Source organism: Etheostoma cragini, chromosome 12 (genome assembly GCF_013103735.1).
Source record: "Etheostoma cragini isolate CJK2018 chromosome 12, CSU_Ecrag_1.0, whole genome shotgun sequence".
Taxonomy (NCBI): Eukaryota; Metazoa; Chordata; class Actinopteri; order Perciformes; family Percidae; genus Etheostoma; species Etheostoma cragini.
In genome coordinates this window covers 19,703,609-19,724,159 of record NC_048418.1, presented here as the reverse complement: position 1 = coordinate 19,724,159, position 20,551 = coordinate 19,703,609, and the positions used below count along the sequence as shown (strand labels likewise).

General features: G+C 42.3%; 1 protein-coding gene and 1 long non-coding RNA gene across 10 annotated transcripts in view; one reads left to right on the top strand and one right to left on the bottom strand.

Moving 5' to 3' along the window:
- LOC117953699 overlaps nucleotides 1-9,030 on the bottom strand; it is a 16,955-nt gene extending 7,925 nt beyond the window's left edge. The window contains exons 1-2 of the long non-coding RNA XR_004658660.1: nucleotides 8,670-9,030; nucleotides 4,835-4,836 (exon numbers count right to left, since the gene is read on the bottom strand). This is a non-coding gene — a long non-coding RNA (uncharacterized LOC117953699). The remainder of the gene's footprint in view (nucleotides 1-4,834; nucleotides 4,837-8,669) is intronic.
- The window catches only part of LOC117953601 (supervillin-like), a 75,462-nt gene that overhangs the window by 32,527 nt on the left and 22,384 nt on the right, over nucleotides 1-20,551 (top strand). For 7 of the 9 annotated variants that reach the window (XM_034886764.1, XM_034886762.1, XM_034886758.1 and 4 more), the window contains 11 exons: nucleotides 2,754-3,510; nucleotides 5,706-6,204; nucleotides 11,474-11,606; nucleotides 12,745-12,801; nucleotides 14,845-14,922; nucleotides 15,479-15,626; nucleotides 16,593-16,688; nucleotides 17,033-17,113; nucleotides 17,684-17,861; nucleotides 18,228-18,400; nucleotides 18,719-18,874. In XM_034886764.1, the coding sequence (XP_034742655.1) occupies nucleotides 2,754-3,510; nucleotides 5,706-6,204; nucleotides 11,474-11,606; nucleotides 12,745-12,801; nucleotides 14,845-14,922; nucleotides 15,479-15,626; nucleotides 16,593-16,688; nucleotides 17,033-17,113; nucleotides 17,684-17,861; nucleotides 18,228-18,400; nucleotides 18,719-18,874 (2,356 nt within the window). The remainder of the gene's footprint in view (nucleotides 1-2,753; nucleotides 3,511-5,705; nucleotides 6,205-11,473; nucleotides 11,607-12,744; nucleotides 12,802-14,844; nucleotides 14,923-15,478; nucleotides 15,627-16,592; nucleotides 16,689-17,032; nucleotides 17,114-17,683; nucleotides 17,862-18,227; nucleotides 18,401-18,718; nucleotides 18,875-20,551) is intronic. The other 2 variants (XM_034886760.1, XM_034886763.1) reach the window with 2 other exon arrangements.

Genomic DNA, 20,551 nt, shown 5'->3' with positions numbered 1-20,551 from the left:
CCCATCTGCCTCAAAGTTCGAAGTACTGTGCGTTCAGAGATGCTCTTCTGCCCACCTTGGTTGTAACGGGTGGTTATTTGACTCACTGTTGCCCTTCTATCAGCTTGAACCAGTCTGGCCATTCTCCTCTGACCTCTGGCATCAACAAGGCATTTCCGCCCACAGAACTGCCGCTCACTGGATGTTTTTTCTTTTTCGGACCATTCTCTGTAAACCCTAGAGATGGTTGTGCGTGAAAATCCCAGTAGATTAGCAGTTTCTGAAATACTCAGACCAGCCCTTCTGGCACCAACAATCATGCCACGTTCAAAGTCACTCAAATCACCTTTCTTCCCCATACTGATGCTCGGTTTGAACTGCAGGAGATTCTCTTGACCATGTCTACATGCCTAAATGCACTGAGTTGCCGCCATGTGATTGGCTGCTTAGAAATTAAGTGTTAACGAGCAGTTGGACAGGTGTACCTAATGTGAGTGTATATATGGCCGCGGCCCACCTTATTGGTGATTGTTTCGTGGTCCACCTGGTCACAGAATTTATAGTTTACCCACCTCTACTTTTACCACTACACCTCTGCTGTTAATACAGGCATCTTGATCATATCTAGTAATGAAGTGTTAACCATTGGTAATGGTTCATTACTAGAAGAAGTAGCCTTGTTGGAATGGGGTCTAAGAGACAGGTAGATGGCTTACCTGAAGAGACCTTTAACATTACTTGTCAAAGGTCTATAGGATAAAAGCAGTCTAAGTATATATCAGGTCTTGTCAGACTTTCTAGCGGTCCTACAGACCTGTCTAAGGGTGAACCTTAGACAGGTCTGCAGTTGAGGGCAAGAGGTGATGAATTGTTTCTCTAATTTTTATAATTTTATCATTAAAGAAGCTCATGAAGTTGTCACTATTTAGAGCTATAGGACTAGATGGTTTAGTAGAGCTGTAACTCTCTGTCAGCCTGGCTACAGTGGTGCACATTTTATTTTACTATACTATACTACATTCTACTAGTATGGGCTAACAGCTAACATAGAAAAGATCAGACATACATTTACATGCCTTCTGTAAATAAACAGGATTACGGGGCTATGCTGCTGCCTGGGGGTAGGGGAAGTAAATGTAAATGTGCTGTATTTATATAGCGCTTTTCCAGTCTTAACAACTGCTCAATGCGCTTTTACATCTACAGGGAACATTCACCATTCACACACATTCATACACTGTGGCCGGGGCTGCCGTACAATGTGCCACCCGCTCATCAGATAAACATTCACACACATTCACACTCCGATGCGCAGCACCGGGGGCAACTTGGGGTTCAGTGCCTTGCCCAAGGACACTTCGACAATGATTGCAGGGGCGGAGATCGAACCACAAACCTTCCGATTGGCAGGCAACCACTCTACCACTGAGCCACAGCCGCCCCAAGTACAACTTGACCCACTTTCACTTAACAACGGTCCGTATTCAGAGCTCCATGATCTGTGTAACAACAATGGAACGTTTAACGGAGCAAAAGTAATAACCTAATATACCATCATTGCTGAGAATAAACTACATTCTCGGTTACGGATAGGCAGAGTTGAAGAGATGGGTCTTGAGGCGGGACCGGAAGATGGTGAGGGATTCAGAGTCACAGATTTCTTGGGGGAGGAAGTCTTGAGGAATTTGAGTGTTAATATGACTAAGAAGTGGCTTAATTTAGACAGAATATTCTTCATGGCCCAGCCATGTTTCAGTAAGACAAAATAGATCAATTCAATTATCTGATATCAAATTGTTCAGTAGTATTAGTAGTAGTATTGAAGCACAGAGATGTGTGTAGCACTGCACCTCTGTTTACTGATTTCCACCTTGGGTTGTCATGGTTTATGACCAATAATAGACTCGGTCAGATTTCTTGATACTGTATGACAAAGAACATATCTGATATTTCCAGCTGAGTTAAATGAAAAAGGAATGCCTTAATCTGTTTGGCCACCATAGATACATTACTGATTTCTGACATTCTGACATTCGACATTTCTGAAACCACCAAAAGTCATTTTATTGTCAGATTATCAGTACAATTGTATTGATTATGTGATTTTGTAACTATCATGTTTAGTTATGGAGTGTTTCTTGTTCAGGGGTACGTCCACAATAGAAGATCTTCACTTTTCTCATCCATCTACTGGAATTTACCCTTAAGGACACCACTGACAATTTCATCAATTTTTCTAAATCAAATGATAAGTCAGGGTAATGACAAGCAAATATGAACACAAACACGCTAAAATGAAAAAAAAGTTACCTAAGCACATCCAGACAAGATACATGCCATTGTGATATTAAAATGTATTTGTGAATGACATAGCTTGGATGCATATGAGTGTCAGATGATAACTGTGGGAGCTCTGTACATGTTTTGTCTGTTTATTTTTATGACTCTGTTGTGTTACAGTCTGAGCTTCCTGCTGCCATTTTGTGAAAGACAGAGTTGCTGTAGCTTCATGAGCAAACCTGATCTACTTCAATGTTTTCCCTAATTTGCTTTATTGGCTGCTGTCCTTTTTCTCATCCATCCATCTGTTCCTTTCTTACCTCTAATCTTCTCTGTCATCACACTTTATTCTTCCATCCATCCATCCAAATATCTCCTGTAACATCCACACATACCTTTTACCTGCCTCAAACACATGTAACCCATCCCTTCTCCTCTCCTTTGGTCATTATATCCATCCTCAATTTCTGACTTGATTCCTGCTGTTCCTGAAGCTGAAAAACGGAGGTGAGATCAAACTAGAGCCCCTGTCAGCCTGCCTGATCCGCTCTGTGGCAACTGTCACCTCCCAATCCTCCGTCGCCACAGTAACAGTCCCACCAGGCAGCAGCGGTGGCTTCGGCGTCCGCGACGATGACGCTCACCGTCCAGGAAAGTCCACCGCAGTCCCCTACATCCCTGCCCAACAACAGGCTTTCAGCAGCACAAGCAACCACCAGGAGAGGGCGTTGAGGTATTTCTCTATGACCCAGAGCGGGGACCCAGGCCAGTCCGAGCCTGAGCTTGACTCCTCCCCTCTCCTCCCTGTAAGCCGGCCAAGAGCGGGGGCTCCTCTAACTCCCACATCCTCCGCCAGTCACAGGCAGCAGGGGGAGTTAGTGGAGGAGGGATGGAGAGAGCATTCCGAGGAGGAGGAGGAGGTTAGGGGGAGACAGCAGGGAGGAGCCAGAGAAGAGATCCTAGACAGCAACATTGAGAGAAACCTGCACTCCCCTGTCAGGGACCGGGACGGCAGGCAGCAGCAGCAGCAGCAGCATCCCCAGCCTCATCCCTCTGCCGAACCCTTTCCGAGGAGAGGCCAATCAGAGCCTCTTCCTGGCCGGAGAGCCGCAGACGGACAATCCCAGGAGAGCAGGGAGAGAGCAGAGGGGGGAGGAAGAGGAAGACGGGGGTACCTCAGAGAGGCAGCTCACGTCTCCTCCACACAGGAGCAGGAGAGAAGCAGCAACGGGAGCCAGCCAGGCATCTCAGGTAGGACACAGATATGAGAGAAAGGAAGTGACAAAAAAAGAGGAATCAATGTCTGGGGAAGGGGCTGTTCTTATTATCCTCTTTGTTTTATGCAGCGTGCTCCCACGCAGGATTGCTTTCTGCCAGCTGCTCACACACTTGTCCCAGCTGAGGGTATTTGATTTGGCTCTGATAGCGAGAGATGGGAGGAAAGAGAAAGAGAGAGAGAGAGACAACTGAAGCTGCATCTAATTAGCATATTATTCCATGCATTTGCCTCGTGGCTCCCTTTGTCTGGAAAGAGGAAGCCCTTTCTTGACATGTATGTTGTCATCTAATAGACGGCAGAGATTTTTTTAAATCGACCTGTGTGTGCTTACTGTCATGGCCCATCAAGGGGTTGTGGTCCCCAGGCACCCTGTTATACCTTTGGTTTAGCCTTGCACATAATACAGTATAATGTGCTGAACTCTTTTTTATGTGCTAATGCAGAATGTGTCCAGAGGTGTTTTTTTCTCCATGGATGCACACAAACAGCACAGAATGATGAAAGCACTCAGCGAGAAAGTGCAGGACAATTTGCCGGCACTTACATGAAGCAGGTAGAGGACAGGAAGGACACAATGGACGCCTTGTCTGCAGGCTGTACTCATATTTAGTTTGGATGGGTAGATCTTCACTAAAGTATAGTGGGTTGGACTGCATTGACTTAAACTAATTCCCTGCGGACGTACCACTACATGCCTAACGCCGACCCTTACCCCGACCTTAACAAAAAACTAGTTTTAAGCCTAAGATGTAGTGGTTTTCACACAGCACAGCAGGCTTTGTATGATACTCTACATCCATTATCTCTGGGGCTGTAACAATACAGCAAACTTTGGTTTGATTCGGTTCACAATTTTTGACCCACGTAATAAGTTTTTTCTGCCACATGGCATCGTTTTGTCATTGATTACATCCCAGTTTGCAACACAGTCATGCAATGTAATACATTACAGTAATTCAATGTTGATTCAAAGATTCTATTGTACCTTTAAAAAAAGTGGTGGTTTCAGTGGTTTATTAACTCGTTATAATGAGACATAAGAATAATGGTAACAATTTTGGTCCCAAGCTGTAGGGGGAACAAAGAGGAAGAGTGCTTTGGTGCCTACTATAAAGCTGCTGGTTGACAAGTAGCTAATGCTTATGCTAATGTAATTCTTGGTGGGTTACATAAGATTGCAAAACTGTCCAACACGCTCATTTATTTTTAATACGATTTGACCATGATTGTTTTTTGTGTTAACAACTCTGGGGTAGCTAAACAAATGTATCAGTAATGTTAACTGTATAGATAGACGACTGATCTAATGGTAATTTAGCTAGCTAGCACACCTCTGTTTTCTGCCTCAGTCTCCCTGCACTGTGAGGCTTCCATTACAGCCCTGGCCGGGGTTCACATCCACAGTCAGCCCCCAGCCGGCTAGCAACCATCCCGGTGAACTCCGGTGCTAAGGATGCTAACGGCAGATTACAGACCCAGACACCCAAGTCAGAACAGCGGCCACTCGTAATGTTACACTTCCATAAGCATAACCGGTGCCCCCTCTTTTGCTTTTAGACGTCTGCACAGTTAGCTAAATTTACCTGACAAAACAGGCACCAAAAGGACTAAGTCAAAGATGTGGTAGCACTGGCTTTGATCGAGAAGGATAACTCTGGGAGTTGGAAGGGGTGTGTTGCAATTCTGCCTTCTCACTCCACGACACAGGTTTGTGGAGCTGAGTGTCGCCATTTTGTTTTTATTTTCCATATCGTTACAGCCCAAATTATCTCGCCATTTTGATTTTATTTTCCATATCGATACAGCCCAAATTATCTCTCACTGGGCTTTTTACTTTAGCTGATCTTCTTCAGGACTTTGTAGCTGTGTACAAACTGCTTTTGATTGACATTCTTTGACTCTCCTATTTGTTTTGCAGTACCCTTTTAGGGTGGGACAACTTCCATGTTTAAGATTGGCCTTAACAAACTCTCAGTATTGGACCCATTCTCCCGAATTTCTAACTAAAACTAAAACAGCTTTGGTTATATTTAGTTCTGTTACAATACAATACAATATGATTAAAAAAAAATACTGTTTGGTTTACTCAAAGCACATGAGTCGTTTTGACCTTTAAAAGTTCAGACATTGTAACTACATAATTCCATACTGTGTACTTTTCTTTCAGACTTGCCAGATCATCCTGCTCCACTTAGGCCTCTGGTAGCTAAAGTGTCATCCAGGACAGTGTCTCACGTTTCAAGCAGACAGCAGCAAACCAACACCCAGCCTCCTCAAACTCTTCCTAAACCCTTCACACAGCAGCCTCCTCCAACACCCCCCAAACCTTTGGCCGACATCAAACCCAAGCCGCCCTCCCAGCCCTTACAAACGTACCCCAAACCTTTCATTGAATCCCCACAAACCCAGCCCCAACCTCAGGGATTTGTGCAACCTCTCCCTAAACCTTACCAGCAGACAACCCCTCAAACCCAGGTGCCTCCGCAGACACCTCCCAAACCCCAGTCCCTCCCCCAGGCGCTGGTAAAGTCCCAGTCCTTGCCCCTGGACCACAGCGAGGACTTCAACAGGCAAAGTGTCCTATCTGGAGATCTGCTGTCCCCCATAGACTCTGGAGAACCGCTGTCTGACGAAATGTCCGCCAAACAGATGTCCATCAAGGAGAGGTGAGTGACAATGAAATACAGTGAAATACATTACTAGTCAGCTTAATGTCACTATTAAAGGTGCTCTAAGCAATGTTGGGTGACGTTACTTCTTGTTGAAGTATTTTCAAACAAAAAAAGACTAGCTTGCCCCTCCCTCCTCCTCATCCCATCCCCTCCCCCTTCCCTTCTGTGCTTCCGCACAATAGTCCCCCACCCCCACCCCAAATCCTTCTTGTCGGTCATTGGCTGGAACGCTGAATCTCTGTTTGTTATGCTTTGTGATTGGGAGAAGATGGCGCCGCTGTGTGTGTCTCGCCGCTTACCTCTGCTGGGATTATCGTTGATTCGCCTATTTTTACTTTTTGTCACTCGAAATGTGTCACCGCTGCTGGTGTATGACCACTTGACTGTTTTAAGTATATGTAAGTCTGCGGAGAAAGTTTTGATCTACGGCTCTGACGCTCAGTCATGTACGCCGCCGCTGCCTTTCCTTGCGTCCATTCCGGCCTACCTACGGCGTCAGCCCTGTCCGCCGCTCCACAAAAATTGCCGCAGGAGATGCCGCAAGAGAGGAGGAGTACGTGTCAGGCTGAGAGCATACCTGGCATCATCCTCCACCTGTGATCTGGTCCATTCCATGTGTCCAATCTTCCGTGGAGTTCATTGGTTGCAATCCACGGCATTCTCCGGTATACAGTTACCGGTGGCTCCGGCAGACTGTACCGGACTCTGAGTTCCCATCTCCCCGCTGCTGGAACAGGAAGCCCCAAGCGAGGCTGTGTACACGGGAATCTCCGCCAGCTCAATCGTCTTTCCCAACAGACTGAAAGGCGCCCGATTCGCAGGGCGCTGATCAATACTAGATCTCTCACAAATAAGACTTTTACATTGAATGACTTTTTTACGACCAATTACCTGGACTTTTTGTTGTTGACGGAAACCTGGCTGAAACCAGGTGATGACAGCGCCTTCTCGGAGCTCCTCCCCCCCCAGCTGTTCTTTCCTCAACTCTCCCAGAGTGTCAGGTCGAGGTGGTGGGCTGGCCACTTTATTCAGAGACAAGTTCAGATGCAGGTTATTACCTTCACTTAGTTTTAATAGTTTTGAACTTCAGCTGTTCATGGCTGATTTGGATTCTCCTGTGTTGTGTGCAGTTGTTTATCGCCCACCAAAACTCAACAAGGATTTTATTTGTGAATTTTCTTAGTTTGTAGAGGATGCTGTTCCTAAACAAGACAAACGCATGGTTTGTGGGGATTTCAATATCCACGTGTTTTGTCCCTCAAACCCAGTTGCTAATGATTTTAAAACACTTTTGAACTCTTTTGGTCTTAGCCAATATGTGGAAGGGACGACACATCATCTAGGCCACACCCTGGATCTCATCATGTCCTATGGGCTTTCAGTTTCACTTGGAGAAATAAATGAAACTGGTATCTCCGATCACTTCCCCATCAGGTTTGAGATCAGTGTTCCACCTACTACTTTTAAGCCTGTCTCCTAAGCTTAAAGGCGCCGCTGCATCACCTCCTTTTTCAGCTGGAGAGTTTGCACCTGGGTTTGCGTGCTCACAGTTTTATATAAAGAATGGTCTGGTCTCTCACTCTTCCCCAGATAACATTCTCTCTGAGATCCACAAGCACTGACATTTTAGACTCTATTGTCCCTTATCGGATTAAAGCTGTTAAACCGAAGGCGGACCCCTGGCCAAATGACACCACAAGAGCCCTTAGGCAAAACACTGCAGACAAGCTGAACAAAGATGGATGAAAGACAATTTACACTTGTCACTGGGTGTATTAAAGATCAGTCTAGCCACTTACCAGAATGCTGTAAAGGTGGCGAAGATGCAGCATCTCTCATCTGTCATAGCTAGCAGTTGCCACGAACCTAGAGTGTTATTTAATACTATTAACTCATAAATCCATGCTCCTCTGCTCCGACAGATGTGTTAATCAGTACATGTGAGACATTTCTTGGTTATTTTATTGACAAAGTAGCATATATTAGGAAGATCACCAGTGCTAATTTTAAGGTGTTTTTACCTGCTTCTCCTACACACTCAGCTGTGTTTGAGGAATTTAAGCCTGTTTCTCTGACGCTACTTAGTGAGGTTGTTGACATTGTCCCCGCCAAAATGGTGAAGGAGGTTTTTAATACCATTGGGGTGAGTCTTCTTACTCTTTTTAATTCCTGTCTTACTTTAGGGTCCCAGCTGCCTTTAAACATGCTGTGGTCAGGCCCCTACTTAAGAAGCCTAATCTTGACCCTACAGTGCTGTCCAATTTTAGACCAGTTTCTTATCTGCCTTTTCTTTCAAAGGTTTTAGACAAATTTGTTTGTATACAGTTACAAGTCTTTTTACAACTGAACTGTGTTTTTGAAAAGTTTCAATCTGGTTTTAGATCACGTCACAGCACTGAGTCTGCACTGTTGAGGGACCATAATGATATTGCCCTATCTGTAGATGCCGGGAATCCTACCGTTTTAGTCCTTTTGGACCTCACAGCGGCGTTTGATACAGTGGACCATGCAGTCCTCCTCTCACGCCTTGAGAATTGTGTAGGCATCAAAGGTTTGCCACTTAAATGGTTCAGCTCCTATCTGTCAAATAGGAGCTTTTCTGTCATGATTGGGGACCTCTCCTCGTCAGTTGCTCCTCTATCTTGTGGGGTACCCCAGGGATCCATCCTTGGCCCTGTTCAGTTTTCTTTATATATGCTGCCTTTAGGGGCGATTATAGGGAAGCACAACCGGTCATGTCATTGCTACGCAGATGATTTACAAATCTATTTGCCGATGAAAGCAAATGACAGTGTTGCACTAAACTCCCTGCTAAGCTGCATTGCTAAAATTAAGCTGTGGCTTTCAGACAATTTTCTTAATTTGAATGATAATAAAACGGAGTGTATTATTTTCAGTACTCCAGGCATGCAGAATGGCCCAGCTTAACAAATACACCTAGACGTGCACACATCACTCCCGTTCTCTAGACCCTGCATTGGCTCCCGGGCCGTTTTAGAATAGATTTTAAAATTTTAATGTTTGTTTTTAAAGCTTTAAATGGTCTTGACCCAGAGTATTGGTCTGAAATTTTAACTGTGCTGGAACACTACCGGTCGTTGCGGTCTTCAACTCAGTTGGTTTTAGAAGTCCCAAGGTCCAGGTATGGTGGGGGGATCATGCTTTTGCAGTTGCTGCCCCAAGACTCTGGAACAAGTTACCCCCTGATATACGTACTGCTACAGATGTCGCTCTTTTTAGGTCCAAACTCAAAACATATCTATTCAGTCTGGCTTTTAATACGTACCAGTGGTGTGACGATTTCATTCTTTTGTGTCTTTGTAACCTTTTCTGATTTTACTGTTTTCCATGTTTACTCTTTCTATTGTATGTTGGGATTTTACTCATTTTGTTAAGCACTTTGGATACCTGCTGGTAGTTGTAAAGTGCTATATAAATATATTTTGATTGATTTGATTGATTGTGTCTGCAGGTTGGCACAGTTTGTTATTGTTGTTGTTTGTAGACCCTGGGTTGTCTACAGAAACCGCGTTTTTTTACAATGTGTTCTGGGGACAGGCAGCTCGCGGATGGTGACGAGTTGTTTGCTGTATGTGACAACAAATGTTGCCTAAAATACACGTGACATCGCTCAGAGCACCTTTAAGGTTGTGAAGCCAACTGGCTGAGATCTGAAACTGGCTGCCAAGAACACTTATTTAGTATCCTTTCAGCACACTTTTCTTCTGACATTTGGACAATGTAATGCTTCTCTGGAGTGCACTATCCCAACCCCTGGACTGTGTACCAGATTTAGGAATATTTTCTGCCTTGCCAATAGAAAGGGATGATTTGTAAAAATAAAAATAATTAGTATTGATGTAACTTTAAAGGCTAGTAAAAGCTAATTACGATATACAAGATTTACTCTAAACGTCTGTTACTGCTTGAGTTTGTTTTTGGTCATGCTTGTCCATTTTGTCTTTTGCTATGTTCTATTTTCTCTTTGTCCTTCCTTCTTTTTGTCATTTTCTAACTAGCAAGTCTCTGCCTTTCTGCTGGGTTCATTCAGTGTGTTGGTGGGGAGGATAAATAGAGAGAGAGAAAGAGGGGGTCTGCGGCCTGGTTACTGAGGCTAACTGCATTATGGTTAGATTGTTTGATCAGTGGTAACGGCAACAACTCATAAGTATCTGCTCCAATTTCTTACATAAGAGCAGGGTCTCCAAAAATTAAAGCCAAACCCAAATGAAGGCATGAGGGGTAAAAAGCTCAATTAAACCAAATTCCTAGAAAAACTGCAGACACAAATTAACCTTGATTCCATTCACAAATCCAGGATCCAGTCAGAGCTTAGCTCTTTGCAAGGTGCAAACTGAGATCTCCGGAAAGATCACACGCTGAGCCAGAGCCTCATAAATCTTCAGTGTTTGACAGAATCAGGCAGAACTTGTCTGCCCGTTCTTGCATTATATAGGTGCGCTCCACCTTACTACCATTTGGAGGTGAGAGGGATCCCTTTTTTAGCAACATTGTGTTTCTTCTCCCAGCCAGCAGAGAACTGTGTGGACTGGAGGAGAAATCCTCTGAGATTTAGCCAATGCCCTCCTTTCTGCCCTGTCCACATTCAAGCAGCACACATGATGACATACTTTATTTAACCCTTTAGCCACCCATTATCAGTACTTTGGAGGGTTATTTGTTTTGTTTTAAAAGTCATATTTGCAAGCTGCAAAGCAAAAATCTCTGACCTTGTTTTTCACACCTAAATTATTATTATTATTATTATTATTATTATTATTATTATTATAGGTTGATGAGAACAACTGTCTCTAAAATAAAATTGCATGGTAATATTAGAGGGCAATTCAAAAGCGTCCAAACCCATTACACCAAACAGTATTTGCAGCTAGTCTGACAGGGTTTAAATTCAGCGATTGAGTACATTACTGTCTGTCCTGACTTGGCTTGTTCCTTTTGTTATTCTCCTAAAAACATTTTGTAAGCTAAACAACCAGAATTTTTTTTTTTTATATGCAACTACATTTCAGATTTGAACACACCAGTGCATTAAATTGAAAAGTGCTCAATAACTTTAAAGGCAGTTTAATAGAATTGAGTAAATTTTAATATGTGTTTATTTATCGCAAGTAATACTGTTATCCCAATAATCAACATTAACTCATATTGAGTATTGTTTACATATTTACCCCAAATGTAGCCCCATATACAGTATCGTGTTTCTCATACATGCACATATTAAAATGTACTTGTTTTATATCAGAGTGGCACTTCTGAAGAAAAGTGGTGAGGAGGATTGGAGGAACAGGATCAACAAGAAACAGGAAGTGGTCCAGGTGGTATCCACGGAGACGCAGGCTCAGCAATGGGAGTCAGAGCAGACCTGCGACAACAAGGTCAGTCTCTTCAGCACTAATCAGATTATATCTAGAGCTGTAACAATTCCAAATGTTGCTTATTATTTATTAATGTATCACTTTTTTAAACATGTTTTGAATGATTTCCAGGATACATCTTTTGGTTATATAGCAGTCATGTGACCCAGATGATGTTACACAAACACACACCCTATGAGGGAAACAACTCCTCTTGTTATCATAAAATGTGTTTTCTATCCGTATTCTCCCCCCTTGTCATTTTTGTTGCTATGAACGTGTTTAGGGTAAAGTGCCAACAGCTAGCACAGCTTTAGCTCAACAGTCCAACCAATTATATAATTACAATTTGGCATATCTAAACAAAATCAACAATTACCACCGGCAGACATTAGCTTATCATAGCAAGTATTTGAAAGAAACGGCAATTACGTAAAAGAAATTGACTATTAGACAATTGTGTAATAATTGTTACAGGCCTTATTACATTACATTTATTAGAATGTCTAATTTTATTTTGTCACCTTCTACTATTGAGCTATGGTGAGTTATCTTTGTGGGAACTTATGCGGATATTTTTGGGGCCCTGAATTTAAAAAAATACATCAATCTCTCAAAAAAAGTTACATTGATGGTTATTATGGTCACCAACGGTCGAACAACTTTACCAAAATATAGCCAGAATAAACACAAGTGCCACATTTCATCCCACATTCTTCCTGGTTACCATGTCCTGTCCCCGCTCTTTTAGCTAAGTGCTCTTTTATTTCTCCCTTGAGTCAGGAAGCATATGGGGCCGTCTGCCGCCGCAGACTTAGCAGTGTGTGTGTGTGTGTGTGTGTGTGTGTGTGTGTGGGGGGGGGGGTTACAATATTAGATTTGGGTAAGCTCCAGACTAAATTTCAAAAATGGATTTCAAAGCTTATTTGACAAAAGAAATGATTCAAGAATCCCATCAATGTATTTATATGACTCTATCGGTTTTACAGCAGCTAAAACTATGTATATAACTATGTTCATTTACTTCTCATTAGTATTCTGTTGGGAGAAACTGCCTGCTTAAACCCTGTATGGTGATCCTCCAGCCCCCCGTCCCTCTCCCTCTCTCCCCCCTTTCTCTCCCTCTGACCAAGAACTTCCCCTGTGTTTGACCCCTCAGGAGGAAGGGGTGGTCGTTCAAGACTACTCGGTTGTGTCTGTGTCTGAACAGCTGTGGGTAAGCGAGTCGGTGTGGGCTGCACACCAACCCTGAATCAATCAGCTTCTTGTGTGAGGCCTGTGTTTTCCAATCACAGCTTTGTGTGGACTTTGTGTGATTGCTGCTCCTGAATCTGTGGTTCTAATGGCTTTTCTTGTTTACTTGCACCCTGTAGTGCAACTGAAATGTTGGGATGGTGGTTGGAAAGTTGCTGAGACTGAAAGCTTTTTCTTCTTCTGATTGTTTTAAAAAGAATATAAGCACATTGATGCTGCTTTGTCATTGCTTTTTTTGGCTCGACAACAAAGCTTAATAAATGTCTTCAAGCTAAATAAATAAATAAAAATAAATTTCAAAATCAACCTTGATTTTTTAAAGGAAGGGTGGAGCAGTGTTTCTCTGGGTCACAAGATAAATCTGAGGGAAAGGTAAAAATTATGTTAATTGTTTCAGGACATTTATTGTTTTCCCCACCCCTGCAAAATACTGGATGAATTTAACTATTAAGGCATCTAAAGATTATTCAAATGAAGTAATCTGAGAGGGCAAAAAATGACTTTTATGAGAGTTCGCAAGTTGACTTTGTATTGTTTAAATGAGTGAACCACTGCAATTGATTATATGTATAAATTACATAGATATATTAACTTTTAAGACCATCTATTGTTTTCATTGCATAGGTGTAATTCAATATGTAACTTTCTATGCCTGAGACAAGCTGTTCTTCTCTCAACTTACAAAGTACCGAAAGACAAAAATGGCTTGTGCAGTTTGATGCTTTGTTACTAACAGTAAAAATGTACATTGTTTTTAATGTTTTAAGTTCATTTATTTTATTTGGTGAAGCATAGCAAGTTAATTCATAAGCAATCAATTTTACTTTTACAAGACGTATGTGATTTATTAGAGACACCAAATTAATATTAACATTTTCCATATGTGTTAAAAACATATTTATCAGAATCAGAATTGTTGGCCAAGTATGTTTAGACAGAGCAGAAAGGGATTTGACAACAGAAATACATACAGCTAAAAACAAGGAAAACAAAACTGAACAAAGATCTAACAAAATACTGTGTACAGACAGTACACGTAGCTGAAAAATATATATTAAAAGTATATAAAAAACAACAAAGAACAACAACTAACTAACTTACAAAGTTTTGTTTATTTCGTATATAAATAATTTGGTTTTAATGTGGAAAAAGAGCAAGTAGTAGTAGGAGAACTTTGATATTTTTCAACCCTGGACCCTATTTTCCCTTGCTTTCATGTGAAGTGTCATGTGTACAGAATGTGTGTAAGGACCCTATTAATAAATATGATGTTTTTCTTTACCTTTTGCTTCATCCAGTCTATTTGTTATTGTGTCTAACTAAATCTTGCTCACGGAGAACACTTGTTCTGAATTCTTGCAAGAGCTGATTTGTTGCCGTAAAACAGCAACGTGAGATTTGGAGAGGGGAATGCTGGGAAGAGTGTGTTGTGTTGGAGTGCAGAAAGTGTAGCTTAGTGTTATCAAAAGGGTTTTCAATTTTATAGCGGACATTTTGATGATTCTGATGTGGAAAAGTCAAGTTATCACCGTCTCAGAACAAGACTTCTCTGTGATCGAGACATTGTCACAAACAGATCAAGGGAAAGGTTAAAGAAGAACTTCCTATTTCTGTGAAGGGTTCATTCTGTGAATGTCAGACACAAATAACAACAAGCTGAGCCTGTCAGTGGCAAAAACAAGCACTTTTACTGTACAGACATTGGCATGACAGTGCATGTAGTTATTGCCCCGTAGGATTACATTGCAGCATGTTCCATGACTGCCAGGCTGCAGCGCTCTACATAAAGCTCTTACTGTTATTTACTTAGACACAAAAACATGGGGAAAAAAGGGTCCAGGTTGAAAAATAGAAAAGTTCCCCGTTAACCACAGTCATGTTACATTCCCAGTTTCTGGCCTCTCTCCTTTGCATCTCTCCCTTATCTTCTTTTCATCTGCATGCTCATCGCTTCTCCTTTTTGCTTTCCTTTCTTTCACTTTTCCATCCACCTCTACATCCTCAGGAACCTGTATTCTCTTCCACCTTCTCTCCTACTATCTCCCTTGGCCAAAAGTGTCAGTATATTGACCATCATAGTCAGGTAAGGACATGCACCAGGCACGCTCAAATGTACTGCATGCACTGGAGTCTTATATTTCTGCTTGGTTTGCAGCTACTGGTGTAAGGTGTCGCTTTGGGTGCTTTTGAGTTTAACATGGCTCTAACTGCATGAGTACTACTCTAAGTTTAGCCATCACTCCTACGGTGGAATAAATTAGATTATATAGGCTAGAAAGGATATGCACCTAACACCCTTGAGTGCATCAAATTATTTCCTATCTGCTTGGTTTGATACTGTGACTACATGAAAAATTGCCCCTGAGGGAAGCGTGGAATCCCATGAAGTTAAAGTGTAGCTGTGTGAGAAGTGACGTGTCTGAAGCCATTTTGGTTTGTTTCCACAATCTTGTTTTCTGTTATAAAGCAGTTTTTAAAACCTGTGAAGTAAATAACTCCAACATGATTGAAACATTCTTGAGATTATTGCTGACCTCCACTCTGATTCTGCAGAGTTAATTGCTTTGCATGCAAGAAATGACACTTTAAAAAATCTCTTATAACCTGATAGTTTTTCTGATTTCCTTTTGTCTGTGTAGAAAGTGGGAGAGGAGAGCGAGGCCCAGATATCCATTGAGGAGAGAAAACAGATGATTTCTGTGCGTGAGGAGGCCTGGAAGACGAAGGGAAAAGGAGTGGCCAATGACTCCACCCAGTACACTGTGGCTGCACGCATGGTCAAGAAAGGTTAGTGCACAAACAAACCACCCATCCACACTGGGGCACCATTTCCAATTTTGAAAAAAGCCACTGGGCTTTTTATGCACAAATACACTTATTTTATTAGAGTAAAAGGTCCTGCAAAGTACACATTCCCTACCACTAACTCACATACTTTAGATGAGGTTTGTTTACTGGTATTAGATGTGAATGCCTAGTATGATCATTTGTGGAAGTCTGTCTGTACACACGCAGAAGTAGGAGTCAAAACCTAAGAATAAAATGCCTATTAGCTGAACAATTGTTTTCAAATCAAAAACAAGATTAAAAAGAATGCAATTAGCTAATCGGGAAAACCATGATTAATCTCATGTGCAATATTTAGTTGGTGTAACATTTGGTTTAACATGTTTTATTCCCCTTTTAATTATATTTACTTTTTTTTGATAGATAAAGATAAATGCTAGAATAAAGTTACATATCACAGATTGTACACAAAACTTTCCTATTTTCTGTGGTTTTTATATGAATTTGTATTTCTTTATTTACCATGATGGTAGAAGGTGTAAAACGTAAATGCTGCTGTTGACCAGAGGCATACCAGACATTTCAGTTTACATTAAAGTCCTGATTCTTTTTATTGGAATGGTTTTTATTGTTAGAACTTAAACTTCTGTGATAAATGTTCTGTGTTTGTGTGTTTTAATGTTCCATGTTTTCGAAAAGATAAACACTTATTGATTGCCTTTCACATCCTTGCATAAGCATATAGATGGTGTCTCATGTTATAATGCTCCACGACATGTTTTATCTATTACACAGTGAATATTGAACTTTAGCTCAACTTTTTTTGCAAATTAAATTGTAATCACAATATCTAGCAGGAAAATCACCAAAAGATCCTTTCCCAAATTGTTCAGCCCTGATAAGCATTAAAATAAAATGGTGCAGACAGCAGGTTATCTGAGATATTTTCTGTCTGTGTGTCCGCAGGCCTGGCAGCCTCCTCCTCAGTTATTAGCCCCATCCTGTCGCCGGTCTCCACCAAACTCAAGAGCAGCGTGCCTGCTGTCCACAAACCACTAGAGGGTGAGACAGACCTGCATGTCCTGTGTCCTCACCGCACATCCGTCAGAGGAGTACATCAACTAGCGGGATTTAAACCTTAATGGATTGACACATTTGTTGTTGCTTGAGACAGAAGTGAACAGTACTTTATATTATATACAGTAAAAATGCATAATCATCATAAAAACTATTAAACTATTAAAATATTATAAAAACACAAAATCAAACATTTTTCCAATAGCTTAAAGACCTTATAATTGAAACAAATTACTTGAGAAATGACCAAATTGTGTATATTTTCTTGTTATTTAAATGTAATCTTGTACGCCGTCACCATTAGTAAGATTGAAAGATTTCATTTATAGAAATTGAGGCCGGACCAGAAATGGAATCGGATAAGAAACTTGACAAGTTGGAGAGCTTCTTGGGACGTCTGAACAGCAAAGGTATGCACTTCCTCACTAACTTTAAGCTTGTTAAGGGATATTAATATCTATTTAGCGATGTTTTGTGTCTTCTTCACCTGCAGTAGATTTCTTACGTGTGATTATTGAGCGAACATCGTTCGGGAAATTAAGAAGCTGCAGCAGTAACGTTGTGGACTATGTTGCCAATTTGGCGACTTTCTCGCTAGATTTATGGACTTTTACATCCATGAACGAGTGTGGATGTCTAGGATAAACAAATATCCTGGAGCAGAAATGGATAAAGAAAAAAGCTTTTGAATGTCAAGTTGAGTTTCAAAGCCCTTCCAGATGTTTCTTTCGACAAGACTAAAGTTACAGTATATGCATGTACTGTTACCACCGGAGTAGATTGAGTCTCAAAATACCACTTAAGCGTTAAAAACTTGAAATCTTTTAAATTACAGAACAGATAACAAATAAAAAAACAAAAACAACATATGATTAATTTGCAATTAATCGCGAGTTAACTCAGGCACTCATGTGACTAATTGCAATTAACATTTTTAATCAATTGACAGCCCTGATCTTTGGTCTACCTTTGTTGATCAGTGGCAGGTCTGCAGGAAACCACTTTAACAGTTACAGAGAAGGCAGTGAAGGAAGTCATGAAGCTGGACGATGAAATCTTCTCTAAGTTCTACAGACACGTTGCTGAATTTCCACGCATACCCACCAGGATAGAGATCAGTGATGATTTTGATGCCATCTTTGGTTCTCAGGGTCCCAAGTAAGCAAATGATAAAGCTTGCATTGATGGCTGCATATAATTTATACAGTACACCTCATTTTTGGACAAACTTGTGCTTGTTTTACATAATTGTTCTTTCTTTTAAATCCCTGTTCTCCTAATTCATTCATCAAATTTTATTTATCAAATTTTCAATTCAGAATGTCTTAAACCTGTATTGTTTTTTTGATCTTTCTAATGATGGTGTATTCTTTTTTGTTTTGTTGTTTGGTTTTTGTCTTTGTAACTACTCAATGCCATTGTAAATGAGGGCCGTCCCTCAATGGTCTCTTGAATTTAAATAAAAGTTCAAAGAATGAATGAATGAGTTTACCACTCCTACACATGCTTTTCTCCCTTTTCCAGGTTGACTTCGACCATGGTGCAGCATAAGCGCTCGGTGCGTCCGTCCAGAAACGTCCAGGCGTCAAGAAACCCTGTGAAGATGCTGGCAGCCAGAGAGGACATCCGACACGAGTACACCGAGCAGAGGTTGAATGTAGCTCAGCTGGAGAGCTCGAGGATGAAGGCTGCAAAGAGTGAGTGTGAGCATGACATCTGTGTGTGTGAGTGTATTTGGGAAAGAGACAGAAAGACCTAAGACAGTTCTAGAATGTCTGTTAAAAACTCCCACTGGAAAAATTGGACACCTAAGCTTACAAAACTACATCCATCTCCCTCTCTTTGTTTGTTGGGTAAACACTAATTGGAATGCAGCCTCAAGTGACCCCCTTCTGTAGCAACAGTAGGGCTTTAGTTCATTTTAAAGATGAATAAAGCATTCATGTTATTTTTCTACCTGTTGTAGGTCTATCATTTTTTTACTTAAATGAAATGTGTATTCTTTCTGGTTCTAGTAAATAAAACCTCTGAGTACTCTGAGGCTGCTCTGGCAGGTCTGGCCAGTAAAGAAAACTTCAGCAGCGTGAGTCTGCGCAGCGTCAACATCTCAGAGCAGATGTCCAACAACAGCGCCGTGCCCTACAAGAACCTCATGCTGATGCAGGTCAAAGGTGAAAACCCTTTCTGACTGTGCTGAGCTGTATGCATGAAGTTCCTCCCCTGCCACTTTCTTTACTTTCAGGGTTTAGACTCTTAAAGCATGAATAGAATAAGCATACAATTTATAGGAATAGTTTGATATTTTTGGAAATGCAGCCTATTGAATAAGTTTTGAATAAGAGTAGTTGCTAAGCCTAGCTGTTTCCCCCTGTATCCATCTGTGCTCACCTAGGCTAATTGGCTGCTAGATTAATTATTATAGTTATTATTATTATCCATCCATCCATCCATCTTCATCCGCTTTTCCGGTATCGGGTCGGGGGGGCAGCAGCTCCAGTAGGGGACCCAAAACTTCCCTTTCCCGAGCCACATCAACCAGCTCCGACTGTGGGATCCTGAGGCGGGCCCTGGCCAGGTTGGAGATATAATCTCTCCACCTAATCCTGGGTCTTCCCCGAGGCCTCCTCCCAGCTGGACGTGCCTGGAACACCTCCCTAGGGAGGCGCCGAGGAGGCATCCTTACCAGATGCCCGAACCACCTCAACTGGCTTCTTTCGACGCGAAGGAGCAGCGGCTCTACTCCGAGCTCCTCTCGGATGACTGAACTTCTCACCCTATCTCTAAGGTAGACGCCCACCACCCTCCTGAGGAAACCCATTTTGGCCGCTTGTACCCTTGATCTCGTTCTTTCAGTCATGACCCAGCCTTCATGACCATAGGTGAGGGTAGAAACGAAAATTTCCCGGTAGATCGTAAGCTTCGCCTTCTGGCTCAGCTCTCTTTTCGTCACAACGGTGCAATAAACGGAATGTAATACAGCACCGGCTGCTCCAATTCTCCGACCAATCTCACGCTCCATGGTCCCCTCACTCGCAAACAAGACCCCAAGGTACTAAAACTCCTTCACTTGGGTTAAGGACTCACTCCCTACCCAAAGAAAGCACTCCATCGGTTTCCTGCCGAGATCCATGGCCTCAGAATTAGAGCATTAGAGAGGTGCTGATCCTCATCCCAGCCGCTTCACGCTTGGCTGTGAACCGATCCCGTGAGTGCTGAAGGTCACAGACCGATGACGCCATCAGGACCACATCATCTGCAAAAAGCAGCGATGAGATCCCAAGCCCACCAAACTGCAGTCCGTCCCCGCCCCGACTATGCCTCGATATCCTTTCCATAAATATTACAAACAGGATTGGTGACAAAGCGCAGCCCTGGCGGAGGCCAACCCTCACCTGGAACGAGTCCGACTTACTGCCGAGAACCCGGACACAGCTCTCGCTTTGGTCATACAGAGATTGGATGGCCCTGAGAAGGGACCCCCTCACCCCATACTCCCGCAGCACCTCCCACAATTTCTCCCGGGGGACCCGTTCATACGCCTTCTCCAGATCCACAAAACCCATGTAGCCTGGTTGGGCATACTTCCAGGCCCCCTCCAAGATCATTGCGAGAGTGAAGATCTGATCCGTTGTTCCACGGCCAGGACGGAATCTGCATCGTTCCTCTTCAATCCGAGGTTCATCTGCCGAACCCTCCCTTCCAGCACCTTGGAGTAGACTTTACCAGGGATGCTGAGAAGTGTATTACCCCTGTAATTGGCATACACCCTATGGTCCCCCTTTTTGAAGAGGGGAACCACCACCCCGGTCTGCCACTCCTTAGGCACCGTCCCAGACTTCCACGCAATG